The following is a 22,946-nucleotide window of genomic DNA, read 5'->3' as shown; positions in this document are numbered from 1 at the left end:
CAAGGATAAAAAGCTGACTCCTCACCTAAACTAACCACCCTTCTCCTCACATATCCACTTAAAACAAAGCTAGTCTCACCACCTGTATTCTCTTCCCTTGTGTGAACACCCAGAGGGTAAACATCTAAGAGAGACTTCAAAATACAAGTGGGTACAATATGCATACATCATTGCTGGACGTAAAAGATCTGTTAAGGAGAAAGCATTCCTACCTCCAGTCCTCTCTCCTCCCGTGTTCTATCATCTACAGACGCGGAAATCACTCCCCAGCGACAGTCAATGTCTGACACGTAGCCTCGGTAAAACGGAGCTGCAGCACTCAAAGCCATCTGCAACCAACGTGAGCAAACGCAGTCAGTGCTGCAGACACAGGGAGGCCCCGACGTTCATCGGCCCACGCAGCCCGAGGCTCTGCTGAGCTGCGCCCAGCTGCTGTTTTATACACAGAGCGTGCAAGAAAGAACCCAGGTCTTTATTTATTATTGAATCACCCCTTCTACAACATGAGGACATACTTAGCAGAGGAGAAAGGATGGTCATATTCAAACTTAGTAATAGCAAAAGGAACTATAGCTTGGCTCCTCAGTTCTCCACCTATGTGTTATTAGTTCAATAAATAGCCACGTGGTCTTATTTTCTTCACAGATATATTTAAAGGAAGACATACTTTCTACTTTAACAAACAAATTGCGGCACGATATGAGTAGGCCAGTTGGCTGATCATAAAGGTATCTGGCCTCAGATATGCTGCAGGCTTGGAATGTCACCTGTTTAAGAATAAAAATGATTAAAATAATTATAAAAAGTCATTATCAGGCCCCATAAGAAGTAAGTCTGAGAAGAAAGATGGTGGGAATAGAAGGGGTCACCTTACAGATGAGAAGGCTTTAGGTGTTGAGCTTTGTTTACAAGTTGTCGTGGGACAGGTAGTAGTGGCGCACGCCTTTAATCCCAGTACTCAGGAGGCAGAGGTAGGCAGATCTCTGTGAGTTTGAGACCAGCCTAGTCTACAAAGTGAGTTTCAGGACAGCTGGGGCTGTTACATAGAGAAACCCTGTCTCGAAAAACAAAAATAAACAAAAAAAGTTTTTGTCTCAGGTGACCTTAACCATGTCCCACTGCATAGGAAATAGTTCTAAACATCAATGTAAATGGAAAAAAACTATCAAGTCTGGAAAATTACAAGAAAAAAAGAAATCACCCAAATTCTCTAAAGTAATTGCCCCAAAGTCTTGTGCTCCTTCGTGGGGAAGAGTGTTGGTGATGGTAAAATGGTCAAGGAATACACTTTGTATAACAGCCAAGTGTTATAACCACAAATGGGGAGTAATTCTAACTTCCTCCATTACGGCCATTCAATAATGATAGTTTTGATTTATGTGCTTAAACCTTGACATAACAGTGGCCGACAAGTGCACTGTTATGAATCTCAGTTCCAATGGTTTAACTGTCTACCTCAACTATCCCTTATGACATCCAAACAAGTTCCACGGGGACACACCAACTGAATTACATGGTTAACTGGCTACTGAAACAATTATTTAAACAGCTCAGTGTCCTGATATTCCTGTAGTTTCCATGCAAATGCTGAGTAGCACATTTCAATTCTAAATACTGACAATTCACTGGCCACCACAGATTAAGACAATGGGAAGCAATGCTGAAGCCATTAAGGAAAACGAGTCTCAAAGGCCACAGTAAAAACTGAGGAGGGCTGAAGATGAGGTCACTGATGAGCAAGGCAAGGTAGCTTCTCCAGCGACTTGGGACTTAGAAACCAACTTGTAAGGCCAGGGGCATAGGTCAGGAGGTGAAGTGTTTGCCTCATTAGCACTGGGACCTGAGTTTGATCCCTAGAACTCCCAAAAGTTGGGTGTGTGGTATGTGTCTAGTCTTGGAGTTGGGGAGACAAAGGCTGGCAGATTCTTAGGGCTTGCTGGCTCCAGGCCAATGAGTGACCCTTGTGGACAGTACTTGAGGAATGACCCCTGAGGCTGGTCTCTGGTCTATGCACACAGGACACAAGCAAACAAGCAAGCTCGAACATACTTTATGTGTAGTAAGGATTCAGTGTAGAATGGGAGACTGGTTAAGCAAAGCACTCATGTTGGCTGTGGTCCTTCCTTCCTATCACTTGGGGTGAGCTGTAGTACTCAGCCTGGCCATTCTGAATCCCAAGCCTGTGGGGCAGTTGTCTGCCACCCACTTACTACATTTACAGAGAGTCATGCAAGAAAGACAACGATAAAGACAGGAACATGGGGAAAAGGTATGTTGAGCTACTTTAAAAACCACTGGGATTTAAAAGATCCAGGTATTTCCGGGCCCTGTGATAGACAGAGTCTGTTGGGCTTGTGTTTCTTAGTTGGTCTAGCTCCTTCCTATGACTTCTGGGTTTGTTCCTGTGTGTTACTATCTTTGGCTTTGCAGATACGGTAATGAACATTTTTCCTGAATGGCTTTCACTGATTTCTCAGGTTGCCTGGGACACAGCAGAGGATTTGTAGGTACATCCTGGAAAACCAGCTTTAGAAAAATCTAAGAAAAGTAGCAACTAAAATTTGAAAGTTCATTTCTAACGACTTAGTTATTTTAAGTAAATTTCCTGACTACCTTCCTGGCTCTAGAACTGAACCAGTACGTCCATCAAGTCAAACAGGACATCACTGTGGACGGTGCCTCCTTTAGTGGAGAAAGCAAAACCAAGGAGTCTGGTACCTTAACAGAGGTGTAAACAGGAAGCCCTAGCTCTAGCTGTCCTCTTAAAGGATCATTAAGAGGAAGTGACACCAACAAGAGGCAAAGGAGGAACATACATATGATGTCAGAAACCAAATCTCAAGTTTACCAGTTTTGAGGCCACATAATTTTCCTAAGTGGAAAATAAACAAACAAACAAACAAACCCCTAGCAGGCCATGACCTTTTTGTTTATTAAATGATTCTCAAAAAGTCTAAAGATGAAGATTTCTTTTTCTTTGAGATGGTCTTGTTATGGAGCCCAGGAGGCCCCGAACTCACAACCCTTTTGCAGCACTGAGGTCACAGCAGCACTAGCACCTGGCAAGCTCACAAATTTGAAGGTGTTTTGTTAAATCTTCCATTGACTAAAACATTACTTTCCATCTTTTTTCAGGTAATTTTCTATAATGAACAGTTCCTTCTGTTCCAGTTAGGAACTTTTGTGGCTATTTGTGAATTCGTCTCATTTATCACACATTTTAAATATCTGTGGCTGTAACTTTTTAAAGTGGAATATTGTAACAGGGTATGTCAGGAGGAGCAAGCACTACACTCGTGCCTTAGAGAACTGTGTTTACCCTTATTTACATAAAGCAAGTGTCACAAGGGAGAGACTGTCCCTCTGGTATGGTGCTACATAACTGTGCTTCCCCGGTTCAGTATTAAACCAAGGGAAGGCTGGGTTCCAAGAGCACCCACAGAATACCGAAGCCAGGTATTTTAAATGCTAGAGCTTAATGGTCCATTTTAGCAATGTTTGTGTTTAAGATAGGACAGCAGATAATGCAGTTCAGTCAGCCTCTTTTTAAATGACTGTGACCATTTCTAAGGGAACAGACTGGCCTGTGTGTTTGGAGGCCACATATCTGATCCTACCCAAATATGTGGAAGAAACAAAATACCTTGTCCTTTATCATGTTATAGAAACAGACAGTATGGGAAAGTCTGACTTGGGTACTCAATTTGGATTATATCTGTAGTTTTAAAAACAACAGTTTGGAGACTTATGTGACACCTCCAGCCTCGAGAGAAGAATGCTGAGTTTTGTGGCCTCTTGTGCAGTGGCTACACCCCAGTTTAATAAAATGAGCCCTAAAAAGTATGGAGGAAGCCGAATGACTAAGCAGGGGGAGAATGTGGGAGAAGGAGCTCTGAGCTCTGCACCCCATTCTGGCCCTGGGCACAGTCACCGCCAGGGGCCATCAGTTATTTGATTAGACCCAACAAAAATGTCAATTAAGTCAACAGAGAAGTGCTATTGAATTTGCTGTGTAACTTAGCTTAGTCAAAAAGCTGTTAAATATTTATTCCTTTTAAACAATGAGGGAACTTTCCACAGACATAAAAATGTAAAAGCCAAAGAAATGTAAATGCTTTCCCTTGGATCACAAACTCATTGGATTCTCCCATCAGAGGTCATTTTCAGAAATAAATCAATCTAAGCCCTGTCTAACATCCTCAAAGGCTGTCACTAGATGGCAGTAAAAATCGGGCTTCTAGAAAGAATTCACAAACACTTTGCATTTAAGCTTAGTAACAACAATATATCTTTGTGGTGAACTCTAAATTCTTAGTCAAAAGATTACAAATGATGTTACTAAAACAATCTGGTTTCAGAAAAGCATTCTATCTTTGAATCTGATTAGAAGGTGGATTTTAAACAAGAAACATGCATGGAGTTAGTAAGAAGAAAGGAAGAGGACATTTAGCCTCTTCATGTAACAGAAGCAATACCTGAAGACAGCAGTTTCCCATCCCAAATCCCATGGCATCCATGTAAATATGGTCTGGCTTAGAAGCCTTTGCTGCCTCCTCATCTTCAGGAAATGTTTCTACAAATGGAGATGGTGTGTTCTTGTCCTTAAATACTGTATTGTTAATTAAAAGAAGAAGAAGAAGAAGAACAGTTGAGAATCAAGGAGAATCAACAGTTTACAGGCTCATCACCCCATGGCCCACTGACTTACTTGGAACATTGATAACGACCTTTTCCCCTCTCCTGTGCCGGATGTTTCTTGTTAGAGTTCTAAAACAAGCAAACAAAAGAAAAGGTCACCCAAGAACTGCCACGTTAGAGTTGGAGTACATCAAGAGGAACGGAACTGAATCCTACCTCAGACTAAAACACCAAGACAGCCTTGTGGCACATGTAACACGCTACTCTAAGGGTTTTCTAGAAGAAGCTTGGCATCCAGCAGTTCCTCAGCTCAGGGTGGCGCCATCTCTCCTCCTAGTGCTCACCGAGGTCCAGCTCGGTGTTCAAGGCCAGCCACAGTCATTTTAGTCAAATTTAAGAACTTGGGTTTTGCCAGCACTACCCTGACTCCCGGGACTAACCTGACTAACCTGACTATGGCCAATGAGCACATGACTAGTCCTAATTCAAACACAATTTTAACAGCACAAAGAAAGGAAAACATTTCCTCAGATTTCTGAAACTGATTACAAACTGCAGTAACACTTTACACGAATGAGGTACAGTAAGTTATGAAACTAGGCTTATTTCATTTCTCTGTTACTATGACTACTACAAGATTGGCACAGTGCTGTCACTGACTCAGCGTGAATGCTCCATCTGCTCTGAGGCTGCTTTCCTTCAGTTAGTCAGGACACGCTGCTATCTTCTCCATGGTGACCTCCCGTGCTTTCCTTGTCCACGAGGAATTCTGGTGCCAGCATTTGATAACTGTCATGGTCTGTCTTTTCTTGAAGCTCAATATTTTTCTCTTTAAACACATGAAAATGCTTCAGAGAAACTGTATTTATAAACTTTTTGTCTAGCTGGGCATGGTGGAGCATGCCTTTTATCCCAGCACTAGAGAAGCAGAGGCAGGAGGATCTCTATGAATTTGAGGCCAGCTTAGTTTATATAATGAGTTCCAGGATAGCCAAGGCTATGTAGACAGAATCCTCTCAAAACAAAACAAAATAAAACCCAGCAGAACAAATAAATAAATCTGTCTACCCTTACAAAGATTTAATGTGAAATACGTGGAGGCCTGTGAAAGCAAAGCCTTTGAATGTGACAGGTGTGAGGCCCTGTGAAAGGAATAAACTCAGAGTTCCCCTGCCACTGGGCCAGGAGGATAGGTGAGCCCACAGGTAAAGTCAAGATCCAGCTGATGCGGGACTTAAAGCCACTTCAAAGCTAAGAATTAAACTACCGGCTACAGACCTAGAAGACACAGGAGAATGCCTCTGCTCTAACAGGTGATGTACATATCTGACCTTGTCACTGCATACAGAGTAATACAGGGCGATCACAGATCCTGGTGGTAACTTAGACGGGAAAGGACCAGATAAAGGAAACCTCCCAATACACGTGCTTGCAGAATTAGAACTGAAAACTACCTGTAAATTAAAGCGGAGAAAAGGAGCCAAGAACTTGAAGGATGACTTGGAAATGGACAAAGCAAACCTGGATGCAGGAAGTAACAAGGGAATAGCTTTGGGCTCCTGTGGACATGAGCAGATGTGTGTCTGCTGTCTCCTCTGAACCCAGTACATGCACGAGAGGAATTCCCACACCAAATATTGTATCCCAGCAGGCAGAGTCTGAGCTATACTCACCCAAAGCGGGGGTGTTTGTTTATGGCTTCATCTGGAAAGAAGAGGGACTTGGATGCACCTCCTTCCTCTGGATTGGGTTTGTGCTCGGGCAATGTGAATCCAGGGCAGCCTAGTCTACAACCAATTGAGAAAGGAATAGGTGAGAAGTGGTTTTAGAACAAATTGACTATAGTATCACCAGAATTCACGATGGTTAAAAACATCTTACTTCCAGGGCTGGGGAGATGGCTCAGTGGTTAAGGCACTGGTTGCTATTCCAGAGGTCCCAAGTCAACTCCAAGCACCCACATGGCAGCTCACAACTCTCTGTAACTCTAGTTCCAGGGAACCTGACACTCTCTCACAGACACAGGTGCAGGCAAAACACCAATACACATAAAAATAAAACATCTAACTTCCATTACTCCTTACTCTGGAGGGTCTAGCAGTGTTTCCAAACCAATGTAAACACTGTGAATACCAGCTCCTTTATGGCCCCTTTCTGTACTCCAATTGCCTTGCATTAGGGTCTTATTTGTTTACTCCAGCTGACTTTGACTTTATCAGTCTCTACCAGCATCTAGAAACATTTACTCAGCTTCCTGAAGAAGAGAACGAATCCCTTGGTCACATGCTATTAGGAGGTATGTGTAATGGAAGTGCCTACATTGTTTTGGAAGTGTTCTTCACTAGCTACAAATGCTCAAATTACCTTTCGATCTTGTTTACTCCACTGTTCCAACCTTATGATGAATCTGGACCAGGTGTCCTGATTTTTGCCTCTGCACATCTCCTCAGGAATCCCTCGAGGTTAAAGAGTCTCTCATGTCCCCAGTTTATAGCAGAGTGCCCTCTGATAGCCAAGATCCAACCTTATTGTCTAGTTTAACCTCAAGAGCCCTCACTTGCACTAAGGCAGTCCTTCCAAATTAGTCAAAGCAAAACAAAGCAGGCTCTTGACAGGGTTTAGATCAGCAACGGGAACCACTACCCGGACTTTCTGTAAGTCAGTCCAGGCTGTGCAGCTGCCCACCACCTACAAACAACTGAAGCTGTCGCTCATCTGGAAAACAGTTCCTAGCCCCAAGGCCTCCTGGGCATCCATGTAGCAATTATGCATCTTTTCTGAGTCTTTTTAAAAAGTCCTTTAGGAGATGACAGACATTAACCTGTGGAAATCCTAGCTTCCTAGAACCAGGTGGGATGAACAGACACTAAACTCAGAATGTATATTCTGACATCACAGCACCACTTTTACCATTCACCTGTACTGTCCACCAGAACATTCCACAAATAATGGAAAAATGATCAACCATGCTGTCCAAACCAACTATGAGCACCTGAAGTGAGGCAAGTCTGACCAAGAAGCGTGATTTTTCACTGCATACAAAGTTAACTGAAATTCAGTTTTGCACTGTTCCAGACTACAGAGCTGTGCCTCTTTTTAGAGAAAAATCAGACTGTTTATACTTCAGCACAGCATTTCCTGCTCAATCCCAAGATACAGCAAAACTTCATCATTCAGAATAGCTGCACAGGGATTGGTTTTAAGATTTGTTTTTATTATTTTTAATTATGTGTGTGTATGTGGGTATGTGCATGTCTGTGCAGCTGCTCTTGGAGGCAGGAGGCATAGGATCTCTGGGAGCTGGAGTTACAGGCAGGTATGAGCACCCAATATGGGTGCTGGGAATTGAACTCAGGTCCTCTGCAAGAGCAGTCTGCACTTTCAACTACTGAGTCATTTTTCCAGCCCCTACAGGAAGGTTTTAAAGAACTAAATCAGTAGTAATTATTACTGTGTCATTTACAAGTCCCCAAATACCTCCCATTCTAGTACTAGGCTTTTTCTTAAAAACATAATTTTAAAGAATTACAGACTTTTTGATGGAACCTATTCCCATTTCAATTCTCTTTATTTACAGTGGAAGAAGCCACTATAAACCTTTTCTCCAGAGAACACCTATCCCATACAGAGCCATTAACTGAGGCAAGAGACACAGTAGAATTTAACCAAACACCTTTACTCTGTGGCCCAGAGAGAACACTCACTCCGTGCAATGCTGTACATTTCTCAACTGTCTGAAATGGTTCTGGTTTGTGCTGCCTCCCCCCCCACACACACACTTTAGTTTGCTAAAGCTAGATGTATAATTCTCTCGATGTTAAGGAGAAAAAATGTGGCATTTGCTAAAAGTTGTCAAGTAACACCCACAGCCTGATTCTTGGGTTGCTCCTCCGTTATCCTCAGGTTCCCCGGGATACCTATAGCACTACCCTTGGTATCTCTAGTCTCCTCCAGCAGGTTGGCCGATTCTGTCATTTTATGGTCCATCCACTTTCCATTGCCACCAAGACAGTGCCCTAGGGAGTTCCCTTTCCCCTCTCCTGGCATGCCCTGGCATTTGCTATACGTTCGCTCTCATGCCAACAGCCCAGATGAGGCTACAAAGCAAACTGATAATATCTACCCGGCCTAGATTCCCAAGGTCTCTACTGCTTTTAGAATAACAAAGTTCCCAACACCCACCCAGCCTCACCAATCATCTGCACCTCAGGTTCCTGGTCACAACAGCTAGCTAACTTGCTTTCTTCCACTTCCCACCAGGCTTGACTGTGGGACTCCTCTTCCCTAGAATATCCCTCTGCTCCCTCTCCTGTGGAGCTCCTCCTAGATGATGCTCCATCATCTTCCCTTGGAGAGACCTTCCTCCACCCCACAATCCATCACAGAGCCATAGCCACACCCCACGGCACTCCCTGATTTTATTACTAGACATTTCATATTTATATAATGGGTATTTGATTAATCTCTGCTGTGCCCTCAGCTCTGCAGATCAAAGCCTGCCTGGGTCTAGAACAGAACAGGCACTCAGTGTCTCTAAGATAATTGACTTTAAGGTTTTAACTCCTATATGTAGACATTACAATAGAGAGCTTAAAAACTACAATTCTTATTTAAAATAATGTCCTTCTAAGATCAATGGCATGATTCTGAATGTCTGTGCTCTCAGAAGAGAAAGCAACATCAGAACAGTGTAGTGTTTTAAGGTTATGGATACTCACCCCCATAGCTCTTCTGATGGAGAAGGCAGATGTCTAGCTTAGGTAAATGAGGTTTGTGAGCAGAACTCCGATCTCACATAGGGCACTATACTTACTATAGGACATCTGTGTGCCCCGTTCTAACCTTCTCTCTGTTTACTTACTGGTATTTATTGTCCTAACGAGACTGACGACAGACGCTAAGTTTCCAGTACATCACAAATGGGACTCGGCGTGTTCAGATGGTATCTGGCAAGAGTACACCAGGCCCAAGAGTGCCCAAGGTGCTCCGGCGCTGCCCACACCGAGCTCACCTTATCTGTGCTAGATGTCTGCCAGATTGTGAAAGTATGCTCCCTCCTCGGTGTTCAAAAGCACTCTGGGGGTTGGGAACCATGGCTCAGAACACCCCAGTGAGAGTGCCAGAGGGCAGATGCAGATGTGGGCAACTGCTAGAGCCCAGTGAGAGGAGCCCCAGGGGTGGGCCAGAGCCACACTCTCTGCACACTGCCAACCGATCACCAGTCCCAGGGTCTTTCCAACCCAGTCCACACGTGTGCTCTCTCACCAGTGTCCAGGCACCAGCCACCAGCTGAGGATGCTGTGCGACTGCTGTAGCAGCCTTCATGTAAGAGTCTATCAAATGTCAGAAGTAAGTCCAACCTCCAGCGCATGGGCCACACATGCCGCAGGTCAGCTGGGAAGGTGGCCGATATAAGACTGTAGATTGATTTAAAACATGAGACTTGTGTGTGTGCGTGTCTCACTTTAAGTCTCACAGTGAACTTTGAAGATGACGGGGCTGCACAGTCCAACGTACAAACCTCTGTAAGTGGGAGGACTGTAAAGGGAAATGCCAGGACTTCATCACCTCCAGTCTGACACTCCTGATCTAAGATGCTGATGCAGGAACTAACCTGGGAAAAGAAGTTATCGTGCAGAGAGCCCGGTTTTCCCCTAACACAGAAGTAGCCTCCTTCCGGCGTTTCCTCATGTTGTCCTCCACTGTGTTGAACTCGGACATCGTTCCTCCGTAGGGCTGGCCAGGTGTCCCTTCAATCATGTAACTTCCGTACTCTGGTCTCCAGAGGGTTGGGTGGCTACAGAGAAGCCATTTTAGTTTCAGTGTCCTTTTACTGGGGTCCACTCACTTTTTCAGAATGTTTTCAAGTTGCATTAAAAAATTTAAAGCTATTAGGTACAAATGAATAAAAGCCTCATTAAGAGATATAAATTTTTAGCCAGGCGGTGGGGTGGCACAGGCCTTTAATCCCAGCACTCGGGAGGCAGAGCCAGGCGGACCTCTGAGAGTTCGAGGCCAGCCTGGTCTACAGAGCGAGCTCTGGGACAGCTAGGGCTACACAGGGAGACCCTATCTCAAAAAACTTGAAGTTAAAAAAAAAAGAAGAAGAAATATTTAAACATCTTGCTGCCAAAACAAAACTGCCTCCAGCTGTCCGAACTTTGCTGTGGGTCTCAATTCTATTTCAGAACTGGGTCTTTAAGAACAAACACGCCCTTCCTTCCACATTGCTGCAGCTGACTGTGCTCACGTTCTGAGGCGCCCCGAGGCGACTATCATTATCTGCACTCTATAGAGATGAGGAGACTGAGGCACTGTGAGCAGAGGAACCAGAGTTGGAAACTGTAACTTGGGACCCAAGCCTACACTCTTAACCCCTGCCATCCTGCCTTCTACAAGTCTGAGGAAAAGATCCTAGCTATATCTTAGTTACTCTGAAGGTTCCAGAACCACTAGGTCGAGTCTCGGGTGCACCAGCTTACTTGGGGTTTGTCCTCTCCCCCTTCTCCTGCAGAGTTTCAAGAACATCTTCTCCAGACAGCACCAACTGGACTTTTTTATTTTCATGATCAAAGGACACCAACATGTATTCCACCTGTGGAAAGTAACAAAGACAAGACTAATGTTTTTCCAGACTTGAACTCAACATGACCTTCAGAAACAAATCAGGGGAAGCTGGGCAGTGGTGGCACAAGCCTTTAATCCCAGCACTCAGGAGGCAGAGGTAGGAGGATCTCTGAGTTCGAGGCCAGCCTGGTCTACAAGGTGAGTTCCAGGATAGCCATGGTGGTTACACAGAGAAACCCTGTCTCAGAAAAACAAACAAACAAACAAAAAACAAAAACAAATAAACCCAAGAAACAGAGCAGGGAACAGGGAAATATGAAGGTTGGAAAGAGTCACAGAAACTGGGGACGGTCATATCTCTTTCACTACAACTCCTGTGCATAACATAAAAACCTGCAGAGCATGGTCTGTAGTTCACTGTGGGAGGACAAGAACTCATTCTTCAATCTCTTTCCTCTGTTCTAATTCTTATCCCATAGAAAGGTCAAGATGTCCATTTTGACAAGTGCTACTTAAAGGAGATGCCTTCAGAGCTGAGATGCTGAGGCGCATTTGAAAAAAGAAGCATTCTAGTGCTCATTGCCTGAACTGTTTAACAAAAAGGCTCTCCAGAATCAGAGTCAAGATAGATTACAGTTCCAGGTAGATTCTTCTACAATCCTGTAATTTCCCATTCTTCTTCAAGGATTAAAATCAAAAACACACCAATGTAAAGACATTATTTTAGAGGCTCCAACAATTTAGTTTTGGTATGATACAAGTAATTGAAGACAACTTTCTGATCTGAAACACAATACCATTTATAATGCAGGACACACTAGTGCATTTATTATACCTGATAGAATTCTAACCAAAAAAACAAAAACAAAAACAAAAAACAAAACAACCCACAGGTCAAACACCAAAGACAGGCAGAAGCAATACATTTTAAGAGGCTCTTTTGTTTTTCAGTTAAAACATACAGAGAGATGAACATTTATCCACAGGAAATGTCATGGCAGTTTAAAATACAAAAGAAAACTAGCCAACGAACCAAGTAAAACATGTGCGATTAATATTACTAGTCATCTCATTGATGAATTTAGGTTCCTATCAAGAATTTTCCGTTTAAGAAATGAGTGATATATTTGGTTTAGGTATGTGAAACACAAATATGAGATGCGTCAATGTAGTGAAAATGAAAGACTGGAGAATGGGGAAGGGCTGCCCACCTGCCAGACTGCCAGACAGCATCCACAGTCCCAGGAATTCCTGACTAGCTCAACACTGTTGGACCATGGCGCTTTGTAAGACTCTGGAGGGGTACATGAAACTCACTACCTGAATCAGCACTGTGTCTGTACAGGTATGTTTAGTCTGCGAAGGAGCACAAGAGAAAGGGTGCCCGTGACATTTTCATACTGAGATCTTAACCTTAAAGCCTATTCTTACAGGTGAAATGTGAAACGCTCCCCACAACCTCATGTGCTTGAACACTCAGTCCCGAGCTGACAGCACTGTTTTGAGAGATTGTGGAGCCTTTGAGATTAGCGTTACAGCTGGCAAAGGTGGTCACTGCTGGGGGGAGGGGGAGACACACCTTGAGAGTTGTGTCTGCTTCTGGTTCTGTCTTGAGATCTCTGCTTCCCACCACCATGCTCCCTATACCAAAAGTTCGCACTCCCATGAACAGACCTCTCTTGTCACCATAGGTTCCCACTCCCAGACAGACCAGGACCGCTCTCCTCCCAAAGTTGCTTCTGAGAGCTACAGGGAATCTTCCTCCTTTACTCACTGGCCTGGCATCATCAGCTACACATGGATCTTAAGCAGATAATAAGTTTTCTAAAAGATAAAGTAAAAGATAACTCTTAGTTTACTGGGTCTGCATCATTTATCTGTGTCCAAAATAATCAAGAATATCTGTGGTCATTATACAGCTAAACTGAAATGACTTTGGTTAGTTTCCTAGTTTAAAATTGAAATCCTAAATTTCAGAAACCCTAGCCTCAAATTTAAAGCACCAAGAAGGGCAAAGGGGCAAAAATCTCAAACTCATTCTGTTTTAAATCAGCTAAGTGAATGACATTGAAGATGCTAATAAATCAGCTCTTAACTGGAAAATCATCCCGTGGTCTCATGAAGCAAACAGAATAGAAAATATCAGAATAATTATTACATGAGAAAAAAAAAACAAACCTGATTTTTTTTCTTTCTTCTTTTTTTTTTTTTTTTTTTTTTCGAGACAGGGTTTCTCTGGAACTCACTTGGTAGCCCAGGCTGGCCTCGAACTCACAGAGATCCGCCTGGCTCTGCCTCCCGAGTGCTGGGATTAAAGGCGTGCGCCACCACCGCCCGGCTAAACCTGACTTTTTTATAAGGCCTAAGTTTGAATGAACTCTTATAAAAGTTCCTGAGAACTTTTCAATTTTAACTAAATAAATATAAAACAAAACGAGCTTTTTTTCCTCTTGCCTTTCCATAGCAGTCTTCAGAATTGCTCATTTCGTGAGGCCGGCACAGCCCGTCACCTCAAGTGCTAATGGAATCTCTAACGACCAAAGCAGGGCTAAAGTGGGGCTTGGCTCAGTCACCTAAATTATGAAGGATAACAATGATACAGCGCGCCAAAGCTCCCCATACTTGATGCCTAAAGCTACAACCAATGGTTTGCATGACGAGCCTGGATGTCACCCCTTTCCTAACTGCTTCCTTGATAAAAGAGAGGAAGAAAGCTAAAGAGAGAATAAGTCAACAGTGTGGAAGCCTTCTACACCAAGGAATAACACAGTGTTTTCAGTCACTGCCCCCAAACTAGGTCCTTCTTACCCCTCAGAAATGTGGGACCTACAAGACTCAGTGCCACTGGAGAAGGGAAGATGTCCAGGAAGTGAAGTGTTAAATTATCAGGAAGATAAAGTTTGAAAAGGCTTAAGCCAGAAGTGCGGAACAATCCCACAAATCACCTTCTCAACACCTGGGGGTCAGGTTACAGAGAACAGGAGGGAGGGATGGGCTAAGAAGGGGACGAGGCCATGCCTTTCCTAGAAACAGGCAGAGATTATCTGGGAATTCACTTTTTACTTCTGTCATGGCAACTCTCTGGTATTGGGGCACTGAGGATGGATTACTGTGAGCTAGTCCACCCGAAAAGGGACTTCTGACCCACAGGTACCTGACCCTCCAAGAACACGTTAGAGCAGGGAAAATTCAGCGAGGCCACCTAGGCAGCACATGGGATAACTAGCCACAGGAGTCGCCCTTCCGTGAGGTTTTTCTTTCTCTGATTTCAGCTACACGCAGTGTAGCTTGCTATATCTTTACTTCTGACAAAGATCAGTCCCGTAACTCTTATTACAGTGTATTATAATTATTTGTTACTCTCTCACGTGAGCAGCAATTAAACTTGATTTAACTAACCCTAATGCTTAAGGAGTGAATATGCCAATTCTCTAACTCTGACTGGGCTGTACAGCCAGATTCCCCAGCAACATCTCATAAGCACCATTCTGAAAACATTATAAATGGGCTGCAGGGTGACCAATTCAATTTCATGTAATCAAAGCATATCCCAGAAGTAGCAGAGGAAGAAACAAAACACTCAGCACACACCAGCACCAAACGTCTATTATTCTCCATAATACACAGACAACTCCCTACACAGAATTTAAAACATGGCTGCCCAGGACCCATTAGTTATCCTTCCAAATGGAGAAAGGGAGCAGTAAAAACGCCTGCTCACTGTGCTGTTTAAATCTATACATTAACACTTATATCCCTGACATTTCTGTTGTTGACAGTAATTTTTATCCCATTAGATAAGTCACTACTATCTTTGTACATCTGAATCAAGACCAGACATACAAATCTAGTCTCAAATGTCTCTGAGTTGTTGAATCAGGACAAAGGCACACATAAAAGGCTATTGTGAGCTCTGCTTTATGGTTGCCAGAAACCAAACATGTAATTCTAAGTTATAATGCAGGTTTGAGCAAAGGTGAGCATCTTTATGTTCATGTAAAATTATACTAATAAAAATAAAGAACCTTAATTGAGAGTGACCTAAGTACTCTGTAATATACTGAATACAGAACAGACATACAGCAAATATTTGTAGTATTAAAGGTTAAAATAACCTTTGAGTAATACTACTCAAAATCTTAGGACTTACATAAAGCCTGTAAGTGGTACTTGCCAGTAGTATAAATTAAAATTTCAACCACTTCTTAGTTTTATAAGTTTTGAAGCCCTTAGAAAGGGAGCTAGATATTGAGGCATGCTGGGCATTTTACAAAGCACTGCCTTCTTGGTTTCTACTAGAGCAAAGAGGTAGTGATTCATTAGCCTAGGACTAACAGGAGGTTTCCCAGAGAAAGAGTATACTTTGAGAAAGCTCTTTTGTCAGCTTCCATACGAATGATAACTAAGCCATTTCCACACTCAAAGGTGTTTAACCCACCCAACATGCACGTGACCCCCGGAGAGAAGGAACCCAGTACCTGATGTGTAAGGAGTCACAGAGTACTCTATTTCCCCTACAGTGTGTATGGTGGGTACTCTCTATATCCTAGAAGGTATAGAGGGTCAGTGTAGGGCAGAAGCCAGGTTCAGGGTCAGTCCTCCTGCACCCCACTGTTAGTTCTCTTGACTCTACTGCTAGAAGCACCAGCACTCCCCAGAGACCCAGACCTCTCCTTACATCAACTCCTGGACAATCCACAGCCATTCTGTGAGAAAAGATGACTAATTAGCGGTGGCTGGAGTTCTTGCCCAAAATGCTCATTAATGTTTTGTTATGTGGGGAAACTGTCTTCTAGATCTAAGGCATGGTCCAGCTGCCCATTCTGCCTAACATTATCTCTTTTGTTCTTTCATTCTTCAACAAAATCCTGAGATGAGCAGGTATTGGGAACACTGAAGAGTCTGGGAGATGCAGCTTTTGCTCTTATCACACTATAGCTAGAAAGACAATCAAAACCACTAGAAAACTAAATTAACTGAATGGTGTAGAGTATGTATATATGTAGAGTAACAGGATCTAATTAAATCTCGGGATCCAGAGGGCTTTCCAGAGGATGCATCATTTAAACTTTAGCTAATACTTCGAAGAGACACTGGCCACACAAAGGTAAGTGTCTACAGAACATTCCTGCTACATAAGTACAAGTCCCTTCAGGATGCTCTATGTCCCTACCCACTCCTGGGGAGCTGCTGTCTTCCCAGTAGATGTGGCAGGAGCTCACACATTGGACATCATCTCACAATAGTTCTCTAAATCACAAACTCTTAACCCTGGGTTCATGCCTGGGGTCTCGGGAAAGATTCCTTACACAGAAAGTATTAGTAACTTATTTTGGGGGTACACTCTCAGCCATCAAGTTAGACAGCACCATTTCCACATCCAGCCTGACACCCAAACTTGAAGCCCCTGTAGGTGAGAGCCACAGTGATATTACTCAATTTGTAATCACCCCATAGTAGGGAGAATCTAAATGTCAAAACCAAGAACATTTATGCTGAGCATAGTGTAAGACTGAATGGGAAATTTGTACTGGTTAGAATAAGAACGGCCCCCAAAGACTCATGCATTTGAATGCTTAGTCACCAAGGAGTGGAGCTCTTTGAAAGGAATAGAAGGATTAAGAAAGAGGTGGCCTTGTTGGAGTAGATGTGGCTTTGTTGGAGGAAGTCTGTCACTGGGGGTGGGCTCTGAGATTTTGAAAGTCTAAGATTCTCTCTTCTTGTGGGTGGTGGATGAGGATGTAGCTCTCAGCTACTGCTCCAGGGCCATGCTGCCCACCATGATCGACAATGGACCTACCCGCAAACCCCCAGTTAAAGAGCTGCCATGGTCACAGTGTTCTTCAGGAAGCAACACAACAGTGACTAGGACAAAACCCTGACAGAAATTTTCACACCAAACTTTGAGATGGGTCAGATTTTGATTTAAGGTGGACTCTAGTGTTATCATAAATATCAAAACTACTATATTCTGGTCATGTTCAGCAGTTTTGGAGTACAAAGTGTACACTTCTATGGTTTTCTGCCTGTGATAATATGGTAGTACTGTAAACTGGTGAAATGAAACAAATTGTTCATGCCTCAAAAAGGTTTTTAATGGAATCTGAAAACATCTCATGTATCGTAAGACAATTGCTCCCCTTGCCCCTCACATACACTTCAATGTCAATTTATGCCACAGAATTATATAATACACTCTAGGGCAAATTTAGATATTTAGAAATCAAAATAAATTTGGCCTCACCCTGCTCTGATCTTTGGTCAGCATCTGGTATGCTTGATCAGGACAGTAGCTTCAGAGTTGTCTTTTTATTAATTATTAATCTCATATTAATTATTAACCTCAATTTTAACACTGCATAAGTGAACTTCTCTTGTAGGCAGACTTACCTCTCCGAGTCACTTTGGCCCACAGGAAATTTTTCCCATGCCTAGTTTAGTGAGAAGAGGCCCATGTGAAAAATCAAGACTTTAAGAAGAAAATATGATTGTGACACAAATAGATCACATTCTCCATATGGTTATTTAGACTTTCATTAACATAAAGTAAAATTTCAGTTATCTGGTGTCAACTAAATAGTACAGACTAGAACATTTCTATTACTGTACAAAGGACAGAAACTCAAGAGATACCAGAATTTTGACCTGGACACACTCACAGTGGCACAAAAGAGCCATGAGTGTGGATCTCCCTCATGTTCACAATCTCCCACATTTACTAATCTATGATTTGGGGCATGTCATGATGCTTATGTATATAGAGGTTAGGAGTTGACTTCCTCTGCCGACGATGTGGGTTCCAGGAGTCACACTTAGGCCGTCAGGGCTGCAGGACAAGCCTCCTTTATCCACTAAGCCCTATCTTGCCGCCCCTGCTCTTTCATGCTTTAAGGATGACATAAAACATCCATTTTCTGGGCCTCTTAATTTATGTTAGCTATTTTTTTTAAGTCATGCAATAATTCTTGGCATGTCATTTTAAATTTTCTGACATGTATGAAGCCCTACCTTGTCTATGAACCTAACTAGTCTTCTTGCTCAAACCTAGGAAGGAAATGTATCAGGTTACCAATGTGAAGAATGCTTTGGCCACCAATAACTTGCAGTACTGTAAATATAAGTAGGTATTTACCTCAAAACAATTCTGTCTCTAGACTTTGGCTTCTAGATTTCAAGGACAAATGAACTCCTATATTCCTGTCAGAGTTCTAGTCACATGTATGTGGAGGACAGGACACAGAGAACTCTGGTTCCCACTCCGAGGCTGTTTTCAATCAACAGCCTGGAAGCAGGCAGAGCTGGAGAGGGGGTGAGGTCGCCATCTCCAGAGTGAGAGGGCTGTGCCCTCTGCAGTGACTCTCCTAGGTGCAAGGGCCTTTAAGGCTTTAGCATGGAAGCATGCCTGTTACTGCAGAGAGAACTCAGAGGTGTTCTCACTTACTCAGAGAGGTGAGTAAACATATCCCCTTGTACTGTTTTTACCTAGTCCTAAATGCTGTGAGAAACAGGAGAAACTTGGGGGTTTAGTTCCTAGGAACCAAATCATGCATAAGCGACAGGGACTCGAAACAGGTTAACTCCAAAGCACCTGCTGTACTCAGAGACAGGATGACAGGAACACCCCCCACCCCTGCCCTCCCAAACACTGAATTGCCATTCCAAAATGTTAAGAATCTGAACACAGATACTCTTTGTTAATCACAGCTCACAAAGCAGTGTCAGGGTCCATTCCAAAGCTGTACCTGATGTCAGCAGACTGACCATCAGAGTCATCCCAGCCTGCTTTAGACATGACTTGGGACATTTAGACAAGCTGAATCACGCCTACAGATCAAGAGTCTCTGGTTCAGCACAGGCTGCCTACCTATAAAGCTAGCTCAGCCTCAGTTTCTTAGGAAGGGCTCGTCCTGTCTTTGCCTTTTCATAGGGCCAGCTTGTCAGCAGATTGGCTGGGAAGGTTGCAGTCATGCACTCAACTTGCAGCCTTTGTGCTCTGATTGAGGAATTTACTATGTACACAATGAACGGAGTCATTCTCTGAGGACAGGCATCTCACTGAGAATTACTGGCCATCTGACAATGAAATATGCTATGTTTAAGTTTGCCTCTGTTATGGTTCTGCCATGCATTCCCATCCTCACAAGGAGTGGTACTACTTGTCACTTGTCCCTTGCCCTACCCCTCTTCTCCTGATCTATAGTGAAGTCTGTACACACCATCATTGCTCCTGCATACTTGGACAATAACCTAGGGGGAGCAGTGATGAGTACAGACCGTCCTGCGAAACCTGGGAACCACATGCCTCGCTGTTCTGGTGTTTTGTTTTATTTTTTTTTTAAGTAATATGAAGATAATACCAACTCCACAGGCAGGCCCCAGAGAGAATGGCACCAAACACACTACCGCTGCAGGCCAGTGCTCATTGTTTCCTAGCTCTACAGCAGGGGCATAAAGCTTTTCAAATGTTGATTACAACATCTTGGTGGGATATCATTCTGTATGCTGTGAATATATGTTGCTTTGATTGGTTGATAAATAAAACGGTGATTGGCCAGTAGCCAGGCAGGAAGTATAGGCAGGCAAGCAGACAAGGAGAATTCTGGGAAGAGGAAGGCTGTTGCCAGCCACACACAGAGAAAGCAAGATGACAAGGCAGAACTAAGAAAAGGTACCAAGCCACATGGCTAAACATAGATAAGAATTATGGATTAATTTAAGTGTAAGAGCTAGTCAGTAATAAGCCTGAGCTAATGGCCATACAGTTTGTAATTAATATTAAGCCTTTGTGTGATTATTTTATAAAAGGCTACGGGACTGTGGGTGAGAGATTTGTGCTGACCGCAGGCCAGGTAGGACACAGGAAACCTTCCAACTACATTTGGTGTACCAACATGGGGCTCTCAAATTTCCATAAGACCTAAAAGAGTTTTAAAAGGACTTTCTTTTTTTTAAAGGCAATATCTGACTTTTTTTTAATTAATTAATTTATTATGTATACAGCATGTATGACTGCAGGCCAGAAGAGGGCACCAGATCTCATTACAGATGATTGTGAGCCACCATATGGTTGCTGGGAATTGAACTCAGGACCTCTGGAAGAGCAGTCAGTGCTCTTAACCTCTGAGCCATCTCTCCAGCCCTAAAAAGGACTTCTAAACACACAATAATGGAGCCAAAAACAGCTTTCTACTTCATGTCTCACGTGAGTCAAGATACAGAGATGCCAAGGTACACAGATGCTGTGGAGTGTGGATTTGAGCTACAGTATGGAGGGGTCATGGCATATAGGCTTGAGTGCAGCATGGTGGATTCCTGCCACTGTATACAGTGGTGTCTGCAAGCTACACAGCATAGTGCATGGTGGATACAGTTTTTGCTAGTACAGACCAAAAAAAAAAAAAAAAAGAAAAGAAAGAAAGAAAGAAAAGGCTTTTGGACTACACACTGCTGGATGGAAGTCATAGGCCCACTGCTTCACAGAGTCAGTGATGAGCATGGTTCCCACAGAGCTGGTGGTAAATGTAGTTCCGCCATGTTGGAAAGCTGAGGTGGGTGGAGCCAGCAGCCAAAGCTGCCATTTCAGTACTAGCTGCTGTAATTTAAAGCAACAGATTCACAATAAGACAGATTCAGATGAGATAAACTCTAAACAGTTTATAGTGTGTGTAAAAATGTACATAGGCTTGAAAGAAGAGACAGGAAAAGGAATATAGACAGTTACATAAAGAAATAGAAAGTTTTAAAAAAATAAAGTCTTTAAAGAGGTAGTAAAAGTAATATAAAAATAAGCCACAGAGAATCTGGATTGTGTTGTCTTTGGGATTTTTAACTGCAGAAAGACATTTGATTGTAAAGGCTACTGAGATAAATCAATATATATATTAAAGGTATTTTGACTTCAAAACTCGGATCTAAGAATATGTTGCTTTGGAAATGAGGCTCTGCTTTTGTTTCCACAGGAAGCAAAAGGCTATAGATTTGTTCCAGGTTAAGATGGGTCAGATTTGATCAAGCCAGACCTCCTGAACCTTAACAGATGGTATCTATCAACAAAGGATATAGCCAGTCTTCCCTGGATTTGAACATTGTCTGGAATTTTCTCAGGATCCCCCCCAAGATTGCCAGTGCCCTCAAACAGGAGGAAGTAGAGTAAAAAACTACGCCCACATTTCCAAAAAATGGATTATGGATATTTGTCTTTGTTAAAGATTGGTTACAAATTGTTATTGGTCATAGTTAATATCTTTCTAAAAGAAAAAAGAATAGGATATAGATATGATAGGATGAAAGGGTAGATTATTGAATCTACTTTTAAAGAGCAACTTGTTTAAAATGTTTTACATTGCTATAGATTTTAGTTTACTACAAATTCAAAGTTAATTTTGTTATACTGTATATATATATATATATATTTCTACTCTCATTTAAGATATTATGTTTATGTAACTCATTTAGATTGTAATAATTAAGAAATACAGATTATTAGTCTTCTACGATAGTCAAACTTATAGTCATGTTAGTTAAGTTTTCTAGGTATACATAGATATATTTCAGCTAGTTAGGTAATCTCCAAACACTTCAAAGACCTACAGAATATGGCATTTAAAACGTTTTAAAAACTTAGACTTTCTGTATAGTGAGACACATCTGCTCCTGGTAGCACTGATTTACTTCAAAGAGGAAGATGGGTGTTGAAGACACTCCACATGGAGTTTATCTTCTTGGCAAAAATAGCCATTTGGGCAAGAAACTGTTCTTGCCTGGACTGCTTGACAAAATATTATATTGACTGGACATGTAGGTCACATAGGAAGGTGACTACTGAACTTTGCAAGGCGAGATGGTCCTTCAGGTTCCTGCTTCACAGAAGAAACTGACAGATATTCTACAGGACACAGAGAGAAGCAACTGAGAGATCTAAGACTCTAGGCCTATAGGCTGAAAATGGATGCCCCAAAGTTACAGAAGAACTTTGGATGACTGTCCAGGCAGGCAGCTATCTATTATTTCCAAAATTTTAGAAGTTGCTTACAATGCATTTCCTGTTCACTTAGTAATATTATATCCTTCTGGGGTCTTTGATGTAGTTGTTGGTTATGATAAAAGATAAATTAGATATAAAACTTTAGACTCACAAATGTAGGATAGATAGAATGTTTTCTTTAATTTTGCCAAATACAAATAGACTAGATATTATAACTGTAATTCTTGCTTGATAACTGTTTTGTTATAAGTAATTTTACTATGTTAAAGTTAAAACCTTCCATTTTGATTAGACAGAAATGCTGTGGGATGTTGTTCTTTACTGCTGTGAATATGGTGTTGCTTTAATTGGCTGATAAATAAAATGTTGATTGGCCAGTAGTCTGGCAGGAAGTAGACAAAGAGAATTCTGGGAAGAGGAAGGGCTGAGTCAGGAGTCACCAGCCAGAAACAAAGGAAGCAGGATGGCAAGGCAGAACTGAGAAAAGGTACCAAGCCATGTGGCTAAACACAGATAAGAATTATGGGTTAATTTAAGTGTAAGAGCTAGTCAGTAATAAGCCTAAGCTAGTGGCCAAGCAGTTATAATTAATATAAGCCTCTGTGTGTTTACTTGGGGGATGTAAGTGGGAGAGATTTGTCCTGACGCTGGCAGGCCAGGACACAGGAAAACTTCCTACTATATATAGTAGATAGGATTAATACTAGATAATATGTATTTATTGCAACAGAGAAAAGAAATACAGGAATATCTCATT

At 42.4% G+C, this 22,946-nt stretch overlaps 1 protein-coding gene across 1 annotated transcript in view; it reads right to left on the bottom strand.

Annotated features, from left to right (window-relative positions):
• Positions 1 to 22,946, bottom strand: part of Gclc (glutamate-cysteine ligase catalytic subunit) — a 42,891-nt gene that overhangs the window by 9,257 nt on the left and 10,688 nt on the right. Inside the window, exons 2-9 of the mRNA XM_028859832.2 lie at positions 11,121 to 11,233; positions 10,253 to 10,435; positions 6,312 to 6,425; positions 4,709 to 4,767; positions 4,476 to 4,609; positions 710 to 767; positions 501 to 514; positions 213 to 329 (exon numbers count right to left, since the gene is read on the bottom strand). Of these exons, the coding sequence (XP_028715665.1) occupies positions 213 to 329; positions 501 to 514; positions 710 to 767; positions 4,476 to 4,609; positions 4,709 to 4,767; positions 6,312 to 6,425; positions 10,253 to 10,435; positions 11,121 to 11,233 (792 nt within the window). The remainder of the gene's footprint in view (positions 1 to 212; positions 330 to 500; positions 515 to 709; positions 768 to 4,475; positions 4,610 to 4,708; positions 4,768 to 6,311; positions 6,426 to 10,252; positions 10,436 to 11,120; positions 11,234 to 22,946) is intronic.

Source organism: Peromyscus leucopus, chromosome 7 (assembly GCF_004664715.2).
Source record: "Peromyscus leucopus breed LL Stock chromosome 7, UCI_PerLeu_2.1, whole genome shotgun sequence".
NCBI lineage: Eukaryota > Metazoa > Chordata > Mammalia > Rodentia > Cricetidae > Peromyscus > Peromyscus leucopus.
The sequence above is the reverse complement of the archived record's forward strand: the minus strand, read 5'-3'. Positions and strand labels throughout refer to the sequence as shown.